At 31.0% G+C, this 14,714-nt stretch overlaps 2 protein-coding genes across 4 annotated transcripts; both read right to left on the bottom strand.

Annotated features, from left to right (window-relative positions):
* Positions 1–1,079: 1,079 nt before the first annotated feature.
* On the bottom strand, positions 1,080–3,108 carry LOC120091697 (Integrase-type DNA-binding superfamily protein). Its single transcript, XM_039049806.2, has 2 exons — positions 2,438–3,108; positions 1,080–1,650 (listed from the first exon to the last, which is right to left on the bottom strand). Exons 1-2 carry the CDS (start codon positions 2,957–2,959, stop codon positions 1,192–1,194), a joined length of 981 nt encoding a protein of 326 aa, XP_038905734.1. The 5' UTR covers positions 2,960–3,108; the 3' UTR covers positions 1,080–1,191.
* A 2,299-nt stretch (positions 3,109–5,407) lies between these two features.
* On the bottom strand, positions 5,408–11,608 carry LOC120090944 (uncharacterized). Of its 3 annotated transcripts, XM_090307430.1 has the most exons (9): positions 11,392–11,605; positions 11,186–11,306; positions 10,896–11,092; positions 10,619–10,723; positions 8,535–10,519; positions 8,102–8,174; positions 7,653–7,807; positions 6,261–6,345; positions 5,420–5,959 (listed from the first exon to the last, which is right to left on the bottom strand). In XM_090307430.1, exons 2-7 carry the CDS (start codon positions 11,286–11,288, stop codon positions 7,712–7,714), a joined length of 2,559 nt encoding a protein of 852 aa, XP_090163556.1. In that variant the 5' UTR covers positions 11,289–11,306; positions 11,392–11,605; the 3' UTR covers positions 5,420–5,959; positions 6,261–6,345; positions 7,653–7,711. The 3 variants fall into 3 exon arrangements, with proteins under 3 accessions (XP_090163554.1, XP_090163555.1, XP_090163556.1); XM_090307428.1 differs by lacking the exon at positions 6,261–6,345 and having other exon boundaries at positions 5,408–6,000; positions 11,392–11,608; XM_090307429.1 differs by lacking the exon at positions 6,261–6,345 and having other exon boundaries at positions 5,408–5,959.
* Between the last annotated feature and the right edge of the window lie 3,106 nt (positions 11,609–14,714).

Below are 14,714 nucleotides of genomic sequence, written 5' to 3'. Positions count from 1 at the left end.
CCCATTGCAATTACCCTATGATTAAAATACTATTTTTATCTTGTAACCAAGACATATTCAATTTTAGTTATGTCCCTATTTTATAGTAGATTATTTCAAAAACTTGTTATTATATATTAATCACTCCACTATAAATTTTGGAAACATATTTCTAGTGTAGTTTCTTACCTGAAAACTATTGTGAAGGTGGGTTCCAAAAAATCGAACAATTTTATTATTTAATCAACTTTGATCAAAATTAACTCTAAAGAACTAAATTTTCAAAGTACAAAAATTAAAATAGTAGTTTAATCTAAAACTAATCCACAAGGGTTAATATATTCTAAAGTCTCAATTATACTTTATATTCAATGGATATATTATTATTATTTGAGTTCATTTAGTGGACATATTAAACAATAGGTAAATAGAGTACCTTTCATTTAGCTGCCATTTAAGCAAATAACCATGTTTTTTTTTTTTTCGTTTTTTTTATTAACTATGAATCTTTATATAACATGAAAAATTTTAGAATTGGCACTGTCTAATCATTAGAGTTGTGATTTCCAATATAATTAAAGATTTTAATATCATACCTTTCATCTGTTCAAGTTGCATAGTATTGAAAAACATCAATGTCATCATTCTCCTCACAAATCTCGTGTATTTAGATCTCTACTATTGTTAGGACAATAATGTGCCTCATCAAAATTTCATAATAATATGATACAGTGAACTTTAGTTCTAAATCTATTAAATTTAATTTTACCAAACTCCCATATCTATAAAGATATTGCCATCTACTTATGTACGGTAAATCTTTATCACTCTTCTAATTGACGTGAGACAATATTTACATATTTGACAATTATATATTTTCCTACTTATATTTTATTTTCATCTATACCCTTTTAGTTTTCTAATATCTTATCATTCGACACAGTTATAAAGTTAGTAAAAGGTTTAAATCAATAATTTTCTAACAATCCTTTCATTTTCAGTCAACATTAACAAAACTCAACTGACATAAAATATGTGTTATCAATCATATCAAGTGATTAGAGATTCAAAAAAAAAAAAAAAAACTCTTATTTCCTTGTAGATGGCTCTATCCCATTTATTCCATCGATCATCTCTATTTTTACTATAGTATACAACTTTTCCAAAAAAAACTCAAATTTAAAAAATCATGAAATAAAGTTGGCATTTTTTCTAATGTATGATTCTTGTGGAAAGGTCTTCTTCAAAATCCCAAATGGAATTGGGAAAACTTAGATCATCTTCATAATTAACATAATGATCATAAACTTGAAAGTTTCCAAAATGATGATCTTCAATGTTAGGATTCATTTCCATAATTGAATCCCAATTAAAGCTTTTGTCACTAAGCACTTCAACTTCATCACTGTAATCACAATTATTGGATTCTGATGATCCCAAACAACATCCTCCATCATCATCATCATTATTATTATTATTATTGCCTTCCTCTCCTTCTAATTCAATCACTATTTTTTCCTCTTCTTCTTCTTTCAAAATTCCAAGCTGTTGTAGAAACTCATTTAGATCAATCTGTGGTTTCTCTTCTTCGACATCTCTCCTCGTCGTCGTCTCCTCTCTCACCAAAGCTTCGTCGTCATCCTTCTCCTTCTCGTCCTCATTTTCGAGTTTCTTGCAAAGAGAAAAAGTGGGTGAAACAAACTTGTAAATACCGATTGCAACGAAAATATCTATAAAATATCTACTATGTTCTTATATTACAAATTAAAACATTAATTAATTAACTAATGTAAGTAGAGTGAATATTCATTTTTTTTTTAAATAGATCAAATCTTCAATTTTAAAGAGACGAGAAGAATAAGTATCAACACCATAGTAAAAACATCAATAAAAAACAAACATTTCACATTTTTTAAAGAAATTATTATTATTATTTTTTTAATATTAATAGTGTTCCCACAATTACAAGCTTATATGTATATTTCATTACTTTTATAGTATATGTTAAAGACATTAAAATTTTATTTGATGATTATTTGATTTTTAAAAATTAAGTATATAAATATTACATATTTTCATAAATAATTTTTTTTTGTCTTGTTATTCACTTGTTATTAGCTTTTTTAAAAACCAAATCAAAATTTAAAAATTAAAAGAGTAGTTTACAAAAGGGGTTTTCGTTGTTTAATTTTAGACTAAAAATTCAAACATTTCTTTAAAAAAATTGCGAGACCATGAAATTTAGTAGAAAATAAATATAAATTTTAAAAGTAGAAAAACTAAAAATCAAAATCGTAATCAAACAAGATGCCTAAGGGCCGTAAAACAATCTCCACCCACTTACATCCATAATTTTATATATTTCTTTAAAGAAAATTCAAATGTGGATATCAAACCCATGAACATATTACGTCGTCTAAAATTCAAATTCAAATTTCTTTAAAAAAAACAAGAATACCTTGGAAGGAGAAAGGAGGGAATTAGGGGAAAGAAAGGCAGGAGGAGTTTTAAGCTGCTGAAGCCTCTGATGAATAAGATGAAGACTCGGCTGAGCATTAAGATTAAGCATGAAGCTGGTCGGTGCTGCAGCAGCTGCCCGGTTTGGATAAGGGAACAGAGAAATAAAGTTTTTAGAAGGAACCCATTTCACAAAATTAGAGTTAGAAGCATTATTATTAATATTATTAGCTAAATGTGGAAGATTAAGATAAGCATGAGGGCCATAAAGCCTGGTAGCAGCTTGATCATAAGCCATAGCAGCTTCTTCAGCAGTGGAAAAAGAGCCAAGCCAAAGCCTGGTTCGCTTCTTGGGCTCGCGAATTTCAGCAACCCATTTGCCCCAAGTGCGTTGACGGACGCCACGGTACTCACAAGAAGCGTTTTGAGGGCCACCTTTGCCTCTTGAAGGGCCTTTCTTCCATGGCTTGTGAAGTGAGGAAGAAGAAGAATGAGGCTTTTTGTTGTCTCTGTAATTCTCCATTACTCTGTTTTACTCTGTTTTGCTCTGTTTTGGGAGTAAGTGAGTGAAGACGATTGTGGGAATGTGGTGAAAGGGAGCGGGGAAAGAGGGAATTTGTAGAAGCCAAATGGGAGGAGTTCATCACTTTAAATGTTGTCACGTTTTTTTTTTTTTTTTTTTTTTTTTGTCACCATGTGATTGTTATTTATTTATGTATGTGTTTTGGTGTTTACGACGTTCCAAATAATATGTACCGATAATAAAGTGAGCTTAGTTCAATAATAATTGGTTAGTATATATATATATATATATATATATATATATATATATATATTTTATGTTGAAGGTTTAACTTCTATCATTACAATTGAAATATTGCATCGTAGGTTTAGGATTTAACACATTCTTTGACATCCCTTGTCATTTGGTCACGTTATTTATTTTTAGTCATTTCAACATACTTTGTCTTCACTCACTTGTTTCCTAATTTTTTTTTTCAATAAGTCATTCAATATAAAATTACTTCAAAAGATATACACCTTGTTGGTATGGATAAGGATTATCTTTTTTTTTTATACCTTTCTTAAACATGTTTTCATATCCTTAGATTTCCTATTATTCGTATATGATCTTGATTCATTCATGTACCAAATCAGGTTTTACCCCTCCCAAAATTCAAATCTTCATTACAAACACCTCTATACGTTTGGAATTTAAATGCGGGGAAAATCTGACAGTATAGCATCCTTAGATTGGTGTTTATTTTTCTGGCAGAAATCAATCAAATCTTCTAGTTTTTTTTCCTACCCTTATTATATAATTTTGGGAAATTCTTATAAAAAATATTTATACTTTATATAGCTAAAAGTGCTTCAAAAGTATGCTATAAGTTTAAATATTATTAACTATTTTTTTATATTTAAAAAGATTCCTATATTTTTTTTTTCTGTAAATTTATTTTTACAATGGCAGAAAGTTGAAAATCGAAAAACTTTTTGAATGGTGATAGGTGTCGTTTTCATTGATGGCACCCATGTTACAAGCTATTCTTTTTTAGATTAAACTAGTTACTTTATTTTTATCACATATTTCATTGTATCAATTTCTTTTAATCTAAATTAAATATCGTATAAATTTAATTGGCATACCATTTTTTATTAGAACTTTTTCCTTATTGAAAAAAAAAAAATCCAACATCCAACATGAAGATAATTTGAACATATACCCTACTCCTTTTGAAGTTAGAGGTTTTTTTGTACCCTTGCGATATAATTTTTCTTTAATTTTGTATACTATTCATGGGAATTTGAGATTGTACAATTTAATTAGAATATCTACTATGTAGCCCCTTATTAGTAATCACCCTCACCGCCTTGAGCATATATAACTCAATTGATCAAGCAACTTACACATAATTCAATCAATCAATACTTTACTAACATCTATAACCAATGGTTGAAATTTCACCACCTTTTGAAATGTTAATTTACAAAAATAAAGGGGAAAAAAGGGCCTTAAGGTACACATCAGAACAAAAAAAGATAAGCAACTCAGTTAATCTTTTACAATCTAAAACTAAACAACCTATTTAAAAAGTTCAATACTTGAGTAAAAAACTAAAATTTTAAAAAAAAAAATACAAATAAAAGACCAAACCCTAGAATCATATAATCTTCATCTTCATGTTAAAATATAACCCACTTGAATATTTTCAACAATTTAGTGAAGAAATTTTTCGTTTATCTTCATACTATTTTCCTTCAACATCTTCGATGTTGCCTGTTGTATTGTATTTATTGTATTTTGTACTATTGTCATATAGCATGCTAAATTTATCTATATCTTAGATTTTTTTAAGAAAAAGAAAACGTATCTCCAACGTATCAATGTCCTAATATTTTAGAAATTGACGTATCGTCGTATCCGTATCTGATATCTGTATTTGTATCTATGTTTCATGGCTTCAAAGAAACGGATCTCCCAAAATATTGGAAATGCAATCCTCCGCCTCATCAGATAAAGTTTAAAGACGTTGACATATTCATTTTTATAACATCTCAAAAGGGAAAAGGTCTCAAAGGAGGAAAAGGAGAAAATGTAGATAGGTTTTGTTAGGTGGTGTGCTCTTAAAATATTTTGGGCATAAAGTTTAATTTGTTATTATTTAAAAAATCTTTTATGGTCAAAACTAATTTCTATTATTTCATCAGGAGTTTTGAGTTTAAAGTTTAGCTTCTATTCAATATCCAAGTTCCAAAATATTTCTAAGTTTCAAGAATTTGTAATTTTTATCCTTTTGAGTTTTCACTAATACTTAACTATTGATTGTTGGTGTTTATTTTCAATAGATCATTTTAAAACAATTATGTTGTGAAAAATGTTTAATTAGAAAATGAATGAAAACTCAAGGGTAAAAGTGTACGGTATTGAAACATATGATCAGATGAAAACCAAAGTCAAAACTCAAAGTTAAAATGTAACTTTTTGAAATCTAGAAAAAATGAATTCAAAACTCAAGAGTAAGAGTACAGACAAAATAAAAATCATACTCAAAACTAAAAGAACCAAAAAGGCATTTCCTTGTTTTTGAAGTGACGCTAATTTAACCTTTTAAAGCTGGGTCAATATTCCCATACTTCCCATTGTGCCAAATGTAATACGGAATTTGCAACCCAAAGATCTGGACTAATGCTAGTACAGATAAGAGAAGAGAAGTGAAATAGATCACAAACAAACAATAATAAAGAGAGAGAAAAGGTAAGAGAAAATTAAATGAAGTATGAGAGAGGTGTTCATTGGATTCTATATTGGAGAAATCTAAGTGAGTAGAAGAAGAGTGAAGTAGTGAGGAGTGGAGAGAGTCACCTCAGTTTCATTTTTGAAGTTCACGGGCTCTTCTTTTTCACATGTCTTTGTGCCATGATTCTTGAGACTCTCCTCTTCATCTTTATCCCATGCTCATGCTCATGCTCATGTTTCCTTCTCTCTTCTTTTCTCTCCCTCCTGTGGAAGTTTGAATTGCTGCAATGGAATGGAATCAATCTCCTTCTCATTAAATGGTCCTGATCTCAAGCCATAACTCACATCAGAACAAAATATCATAATGTATCTAAAATATGTTTAGTTAAAACTATACATCCTACTACTTCAAAGTCAAAAAACCATTCAATATACTAATCCAACTGCTGAATACATTATTAAACATCCTCAAAATGACTTCTGACAAGTTGCAAACCACGTCATGTTATCTTTCTTGTGATTCTAGTGCATTTTTTCTGAAGTCAAAGCTCTAAATCAAAGTAAAGCCAAAAATCCACCCTACCAGATGATTGTGAAATCATCCACTGAAACTCCCTTTTGTTGTGAAATATTCACTGAAACTCCTTTGAGATATGTTGGTAGCTAAACTGTAATGCAAATTTGGTGCAGTCAACTACGAAAACTTGAAGAAGTAACTATTTTGGTCATATTTGAGAGACTTGGGGTCTTTTGAAATAGTGGCTGTTAGACTTGTGTAAAAAACTAGAATACTATTCACTGGGGGGGGGGGAGAAGGGAAACAAGCAAAAGAAGAGACGAACACAGAACCCACAGCACATCACAAATCCATCAAGGGTTTTTAACTTGGTCCACATCCTTAAAGTACAAAATGTTCAATAGGTAACTTATAAAATGTTCGTTTCTTTGGGCAAGAAAAAGCCATAGTAGTATATTAGGTCAAATAATCCAACCCAGCTAGAAAACTAAAAGACTTAAATTTGGACTTAGATGCATATAGGATGTGAAAGAATATGGGATCACAAGAGTTGGGATTCCATGGCATTAAGGACTTCTTTGTGCAGATATAGGATTTAGACTTTAAAATAAGAATATGAACAAAGCTCATAGTTGAAAAGGGAATAAACAATGATTAGATTTCTTAATGGCTCAAAAAAGTAAATATGTCAGTTTCTTTTTAATGGAAACAAAACTTTTCATTGATATAAAAAAAGATAGAAATTTCGAGAATAGATGAAAAACAACCAAAATGAGAGCAAATACATCCAAATGTAAATAATTAAGCAAAAAAGAAAAAAACCCGCCCAAAACTACAACTTGAATAGAGAAAATACAAAAATCTTAGAGATAGAACAAAAAGTTTCCCAAACGACTCCAACTACCAACAATTTAAAACAGCAAGAACCCCCAGCTTTAAACTTCTTTAATCGTGAAGCAGCTGCTGAAAATGCACAAATCTGCATCTTTAAGGCCTTCTAAAATAAAATATATGTCCATGGCATAGGATAGGATCTCCAAACAAAGAAATGCAACCGAAACCAAAGACAAATAAGCAACTCCAAATAACCAAGGGAGACTCAGGCTAAGAGTTGAAAAAACCAGCCAATTATCATTCCAAAATGAGAATAGAAAGCCAAAGCTGAGCTTGGAAGAAGCAAACCCTTCACTTGCAACCAAAAACAAAGATATGAAACCACAGACTGCGAAGACTCAAACCATTCTCAAATTTTGTTGTCTTTTTCTCTTTGACATCTTTTGACTAGTCAAATTATATTAAGTTTGCAACTATAAGTAAATAACTTAAACTTTGAGAAAATCAATTGCTTACAAAATCAAGTGGAAACCTTTAGAAACAAGAACTTATTTTGTCTCACTGGTATCAGCTGTCAAGGGCAGATGAAAATGTAAAACTATTAAATAATTATGGAAAACTGACCGGAATGACAGCACTTTCATTTAAACTTTGGACTTCTGGACATGTTCCTCCATTTATCTTTAAGATCTAAACACACTACTACCAAATTCTAAAATCTTTTTCCACGGTATGGTTGGACTTCTGTCAACAGAGCTAGAGAATTTTCGAACTCCCTCCTGCAGAGATACAAGTAACTCTTAAATGAGTACAATGACATGCAAGAAACTTGCAATCCAAAAATAAAAATGAGAAACATGAAAAAAAAAGAACATAGAAAACACCGGTGGACAACTTCTTTGTCTTTTAATTCTTATGTACACATGAAAGCGAACAAAAATAAAATATTTGATTATGTTACACAGAGGTAATATGAAATCAGTCACGATCAAAACCACTTAGCAAACGTATGGACATCATTTTTACCATACAATCTTTATTTTAAATCAAAGTAATGGATAAAAGATGACTACCAATACTGCCTCCTCCTCCTCAGCTGTCCAGGGCAGTTTCTTCCGTCTTGATGGATGAGTTTCTGAACTTGTACTGCAAACAAAACAGGGTTCAGCATTAGTGTTTGTTAAATTCGATGAGCACTAAAGCAAAATAACCCCCGGAACTTAAGCGTGAAGCGCATATAAGAAAATTTTAATTTCTTTAGAAAATGATTAAAAATTAATCAATATGAGGTGCTGAGGCACACACAATTCAATGAGGGCACCTCACTTCTAAGAAGCAAGGTGTAGAGCATGATAATTTTAATCCCACTACTTTATTGTGGACTCTAGTCTTCTGGTTACTACAATTGTTCCATACTTGAAAATTACATAGTATCCAAAACCAAAACGACAATGAAGGGTAATAGAAAATAGTAACTAACTACTACATAAGTATGAAGAAACTAACTGATGGTATTTCTGTCGAAATCTTATGGAGTATCTAGAAATAATAGAGTCATCATTGCCATCATCAGAAGATTTTTCTCCTTCAGTGATAATTGCACAAGCAGCTTCGTCTTCATTGTCATCAGTTTGGTACTGTAAATCATCTTCCATATCTGCTGGTTCAATCGGCCCACGATCTTTGTGGAGAATTTTGTAAATCTCATGCTGCTCTGTGGCTTTTTGACCATCTTTCAGTTCTGCAACATTGCCTTGACACTCTTGGTCCACCAATTCAGCTACTGTATTGTCTTTGCCTTGACACTCTTGGTCCACCAATTCAGCTACTGTATTGTCTTTGCCTTGACACTCTGGGTCCACCAATCCGGCTACTGTATTTTCTTTGCCTTGACACTCTTGGTCCACCAATTCCGCTACTGTATTTCCATGACATTCTTGGTCTACCAATTCTGCTGCAGTGTTTCCTGGACACTCTCGGTCCACCAATTCATTATCATCTTTCTCACCTGATAAAACATCAGGTGCTACTCTCAAAAGACTCGACTCATTTTCTCTATGATTGGAATTGGCAGTATGCATTGGCTTTGACAACTCTATTATTCGCTCAGTATCTGTAATGGATTGACGGTCAACATCTTCATTTACATGTTCTCCATCTAGAGTAACTTCATTCTCTTTATTTTCCAAGTCCACATCTTCAGAAATTTTAGCAACATCCTCAACTCCAGCTCTCCGTGAAGGATCAAGATCTTTTTGTTGCAATACCTCTTCAATATCTATTGACTGACGTTCCAAAGCAAAACAAGAAAGGAAAGCAGCAACATTCTTTTTTGCCAATGCAGCGTGCTTCTTAGCTTCAAGGTATTTTGATATAGCAAGTGAATACAAGCAGAAAGGACAACAAAAGTTGCCTTCGTCATTCATCCTAGCTGAGGAACCCAAGCACTTGGCATGAACCACCAAAGGACAATCACTGATATTGCAAGACAGCAACTGACCGCCTTCATTACATTTCACACAAACTGTTATCTCTCTCCTGTCAGCTAATAGAAAAGAATCACGATCGACCATACACTGAGAACTAAGAAATTCTTTTTTTCTCATGGCAATATCTATCGTTTCGTGATATCCATCACTGTCACTTAATATATCTTTCTCTTTCTCATCAGGATTCATGCCAACATCAATATTGGTAGCAACAGTCGTTGACAGGAATCCACTATGAGACACAGTAATCATTTCATTTACATGATAATCGTGTCCAGAGTCACACTTGGAATTATTAGGGCCTTCAGCGGGAGAATGATTAGATGCTTTTGGTTCAAAAGGCAGCTCCTTTCCATCTCCCACTTTCTCGGTACTGACAACTTCAAGCATTTCACCATCTTGTGTACTAGCCAACACAGTATAAGGAATATCTGATTCATGCAATTCATCAGTAGCGGTACACTGTCCAGACTTCTTTGACCCAAAATGCTCCTCCTCTACAAGTTTGTCTCCCACCAAAGTTATCTGATGTCCATCTAAGTGATTGGTATCATCTCTCTCAATTTGTGGCCCACTTCTCTCAGATGAATCTTCAACCAGCTCTGTTCCATGTGAAGAAGCCACTTCCTGTCCTGAATACAAAGTACGTGCAGAATGATGCTTAAGCTTCTTAACATTTATGAAACCATCATCACAACCAGGTAACTGTCTAGCCTCATCTTCAGATGTAAAGTCAACGGCACTCCTTTTAGAAGGTAATAAACTAGAGCTAGATGGGTTCACCAGTGATATTCTTATTTCATCGTCAAGTAGAGGGCTTCCTTTACCCTCTTCTTTTTTACCCTGAGGACTAGAGGAGCTATCATCGAGTCTCCTGCTGAGCTTGATATGATCCTCATTATTCAGAGAAATGTTATCCCTCTTATTTATGGGCGTCAACCCACTCTTCTGTATTAAGAAATCAGCATAAGGATGCGTACCATCGAGAATTGAATCTTTCAGCTGTTCAAAGAGAAACAAAACGACCATTTTATAAATGACCATACAAAAGAAGGAGGATGGAAGCAAATAAATTAGTGACGAGTCTTGAATTCTCTTCACCTGATGTAATGTGCAACGCATGGATGCATTTTTTTGGTCAATGAAGGGCTTAACATCCCATTTTAACATATCTGGTCCAGCCACTCTTAAGGCAGATTCTGGAGTCTGACACAAGCAAAAAGAAAAATTCTATTTCAATGCATACCCAATTCTAGAAAGCCAGAAAGTGTTTTTCTGATGCGGAGATAAAATCAGGCCAAGTTCACTTAAAAAACACATTGCACTATAAGGCTTGGAAATTAAGAAATCTAATAAAAAGTTTTTTAAAGAGTATTACCTCCTTATATATGCGTTTAACAACATTTTCACAACTCTCAGATGAATCAAACATAACTTTTGATTCTTGAGCAGGAGGTCCATTTTCTCCAATATCATTCAAAGGACCAAACAAACCCTCCAAGCATTTCAAAGCAACCATCTCCTCAGCATTCTTTCTTGTACCATCAAATAACTCTGAAGCTTTGTCAATTACATCTATAAAAAAAGAAAACACCGACTTAGACAATTAACACATACAAAAATAATAATAATAAATCTAAAGCAACTAGAGAATTGAGAGTGAAATACCATGTAATAAAGATGGTTTCACTTCCTCGAAACATGCAAGGGCTTCGATGGTCCAACGCCAAGCAAGAGCTGAGCTAGAAGCAGATTCAGTTACATTCTCCATTTGGAATCAATACACGAACTGCAAGAATTCAACAAATTTACGGCAATCGCAATATATACAAATGAAGCTGTGAAGTATAAGGGGTCTATTTAACTAAAATTACCCCTAGAAAATGCAGAATCAAAAGCTAGTGCCACAAGAAAGAGCATCAACAGGCAATAAACACGATCATTTTGAGTGTTCGGCAACCTTAATGAGCCGTCGACGTTAGAAAAACGAACGATTTACAAAACAGTGGGTCAATAACAGAGGAATTTGGAGATGACGTGAAGATTCCAAGGAACGACAGGTTCAGCGAAGAAGTTTTAGTTTAGTTTAATGGATCTTTTTAAATATAAAAAAATATTTAAAAATATTTACACGCAAAAAAAATTCAAAAGCCATAAAGCGTAAATATTTTTGGAATTTTTTTATTTATAAAAACTTTCCAATTTTAAAATTGAGATTGTTTTAAATATAGAAAAATATATTAAAATACTTACCAAATATAGTAAAATTTTATAACTATTCATAATAGACACTCGGACACTAATAGAGTATCTATCAATGATCTATTAATGACTATCATTGATAGTTCTAAAATTTTGCTATATCCTATAAATACTTTCAACAGTTTTACCATTTGAAATAATTTTCCTTAAAATTTTGTGGGGGAGTTTTTATATTTTATTTTATTTTTTTATTTTAGTATTACATTTGAGATAAAATTATAGCGTTAATTTTTAAAGGTCGATTTTCGTTTCCTATTTTTTGTTTTTATTTTTTATTTTTTTTAAATGGCTTATTTGATAATAGTTATCGTTTCTTGTTTTTAGAATAAGAGAAATATTTCTAAAAGTGAGACCAAATTTGGGAAACTATAAAAAGTAGTTTTTATTTCTATTTTATATAATATTGTTTTCTTTATTTATCAAAACTTATCCTTGGTCGATGGGTAGTCATGCATACTTAAACTATTCTTTCACCTCTTGAAATGTATTTTAAGTGAGAACTATCTTAAGACTATAATAATTACTTTTGCTACAATAAATATTATTTTGTATTTTTCAATTAGCTACCATCAACACTAATTCAACTCCCCATTTGCTACAATATTTACAATTTACTATAGTTTGTACTATTTTATCTTCATCATTTTTTATTTTTTGCTAAAATATTTACTATTTCCTTCTCAAACTAAAATAGTTTACACCTCAAATACATACTAAAAATAATCTACACCTCAAACACAACCTATTATAACTCAATTGTAGTAGCTTACAACTATAATAACCAACTCTTTGTCCCAAACACCCGTAAATTGAACACTTATATTTTGTTTTTTTATATATATATTTATTTCCATCTTTTATATTTTATTTATTTATTTTACTATTTACAAAAATAATTCTACTATATTTATATTTTATTTTAATTTTGAATTTTATTAGATTTATATACTATTTTATTTTTTAACATATATACACTTTTTTTTTTATATTTCCAATTTCAACTCCCAAGATGTACACTTTTATTTTTATTTTTTTTCTTATATATTTATTTCCATCTTTTATATTATATTTATTTATTTATTATTTTTGCTATTTATAAAAGTAATTGTGCTATATTTATATTTTATTTCAATCTTGGATTTTAAAATTCTCCAATATTTAGATTTATATATTATTTTAATTTTCGATATGTGTATTGTTTTTTTTTTTTAATATTTCAACTTTTGAGTATTAATTTTTACAATATCATGTTTATATATATTATTTTAATTATAATATTTTTAGAATATCTGAAACCAAGTAGAATTTTACAATATATAAATTTTGCTGACTAAGACATTTATTTAACTTAACTTTAATATTTTACAACCACGACATTTACATAATAATAGAATTGAGTTAGTTTTGACTCGACATCATTTAAGACAAATAGCTTGAGTTAGAGATGATAGTGCTAATTAAATTTGGGCAACATATGAAGGATAGATACAACTTTGTTATTATATTTAGTTGTTATTGATACTTACTTATATTAGATGACATAAACTTTTGATATAATATCTTTTTCGATGTTTGATCAATGACATAGCTTCTTTTTTGTATTATATTGTTAACAAAAAGAAAAAATAAACAAAAAGATAGTTATAAAACAAGTTTTTGTTTCTATTTCTTTTTTTAAGAAACGGGGAACAAGAATATTTATCAAGCATATTATTGTTTCTTGTTCTCAAAAAAGATGAAACAGGAAACAAGAAACAAATAAGGGAAAATAGGAAACGAGAACATTACCAAACAGACCCTAAACTATCAAATGCATAGTGAAACCTACTAAAAAATGCATTGTGAAACCAAAAATTTTAGTTTTTCTCCAACATTCAATTATGTAAAACTGTCAACTACATTGTAACAACTTCCTTAAATATATTTCATAGTTGAGAGCAAAAAAAGAAAAAAAAAATCAAACTAGTTTGCCTCTAAGTAGGTGTTTGGGACAAGAAGTGGAATAGTAAACTCAATAAGTTATGAACTTTATAGAGTTGTGAACTCAATGAGTTATGAACTTTATGGAGCTATGAACTCATGGGCCCACAATATAAAAACTTGATATGATATAAAATTGATATTTTTTAGTAGTGAGACCCACAAACTCCTTGGGGCAAACAAGGAGTGGAGTTCACAACTCCTACTTCCTAACTCCTTAAACCAAACACACCTTAAAAAATTGGAAGCCTAGTAGAGAACATAAGGATATAAAATAGAATCAAAGATCAAAGGTGGATGGGGACTACAATCAACATTTGGATAAAAATGTGGAATATTTTATAATAATAAGAAGTTAGAAGGCGTCGTATAACCCTCTAAGCATTGGTTTTATGATGGTTGAATATGATCTCCTTTCGATGGTTTCATTAGTTAAAGGCAAGTCAATTTCTCTAGTCGAAGGAGGTACGTGGGTTGAAGATATTTTATTATTGAGAAAAAAATGACGTTACATGTGAAGCTCAAATATTGTTGCACGAGCTTTCCTATAGTTTTTTTTTTTTCACAAGAAAGCAAAAAAGAGTGAGCTCTAATAATAGTAACTTTCAGGTGTACGTTTAGAATAAACAATTACAAAATAGAAACCGAATTATCTTGAAATGATAATGGATGTTTTTGTTGGGATTGGTGTCCTAATTCTCCCGGAGTCTCGTTGTTTTGTAAAGATACACATTGTTTGATGAATAAAATAATCGTTATTTAATTCTGGCATTTACTCATATCCAATAAACGAAGCTCCTTGGTTATCTTATGTGAACTTAAGCATGTATATGTGATATACAAATGAATCATTGATAACCTAAATAGGTCTGTAATATAAGGATTAAGGTGGGATACCTGATCTACGGATACGACCTGCTTTGTAGAGGTTTGCAAGTGTTGTAAACGACTACAA

This window comes from Benincasa hispida, chromosome 11 (assembly GCF_027475165.1).
Source record: "Benincasa hispida cultivar pf3 chromosome 11, pf3_genome.v1.1, whole genome shotgun sequence".
NCBI lineage: Eukaryota > Viridiplantae > Streptophyta > Magnoliopsida > Cucurbitales > Cucurbitaceae > Benincasa > Benincasa hispida.
Note: the sequence above shows the minus strand (reverse complement) of the source record. Positions and strands in the feature narration are given on the sequence as shown.

Excerpts from the sequence above, each read along its gene's own strand:
- LOC120090944 (XM_090307428.1), bottom strand. The coding sequence starts at position 11,288 with ATGGAGAATGTAACTGAATCTGCTTCTAGCTCAGCTCTTGCTTGGCGT. Across the intron at positions 11,093-11,185 it reads GAAACCATCTTTATTACATG|ATGTAATTGACAAAGCTTCA; the intron begins GTATTTCACTCT and ends CTTTTTTTATAG. Across the intron at positions 10,520-10,618 it reads TGCGTTGCACATTACATCAG|CTGAAAGATTCAATTCTCGA; the intron begins GTGAAGAGAATT and ends CTCTTTGAACAG.
- LOC120091697 (XM_039049806.2), bottom strand. The coding sequence starts at position 2,959 with ATGGAGAATTACAGAGACAACAAAAAGCCTCATTCTTCTTCTTCCTCA. Across the intron at positions 1,651-2,437 it reads CCCTCCTTTCTCCTTCCAAG|AAACTCGAAAATGAGGACGA; the intron begins GTATTCTTGTTT and ends TCTCTTTGCAAG.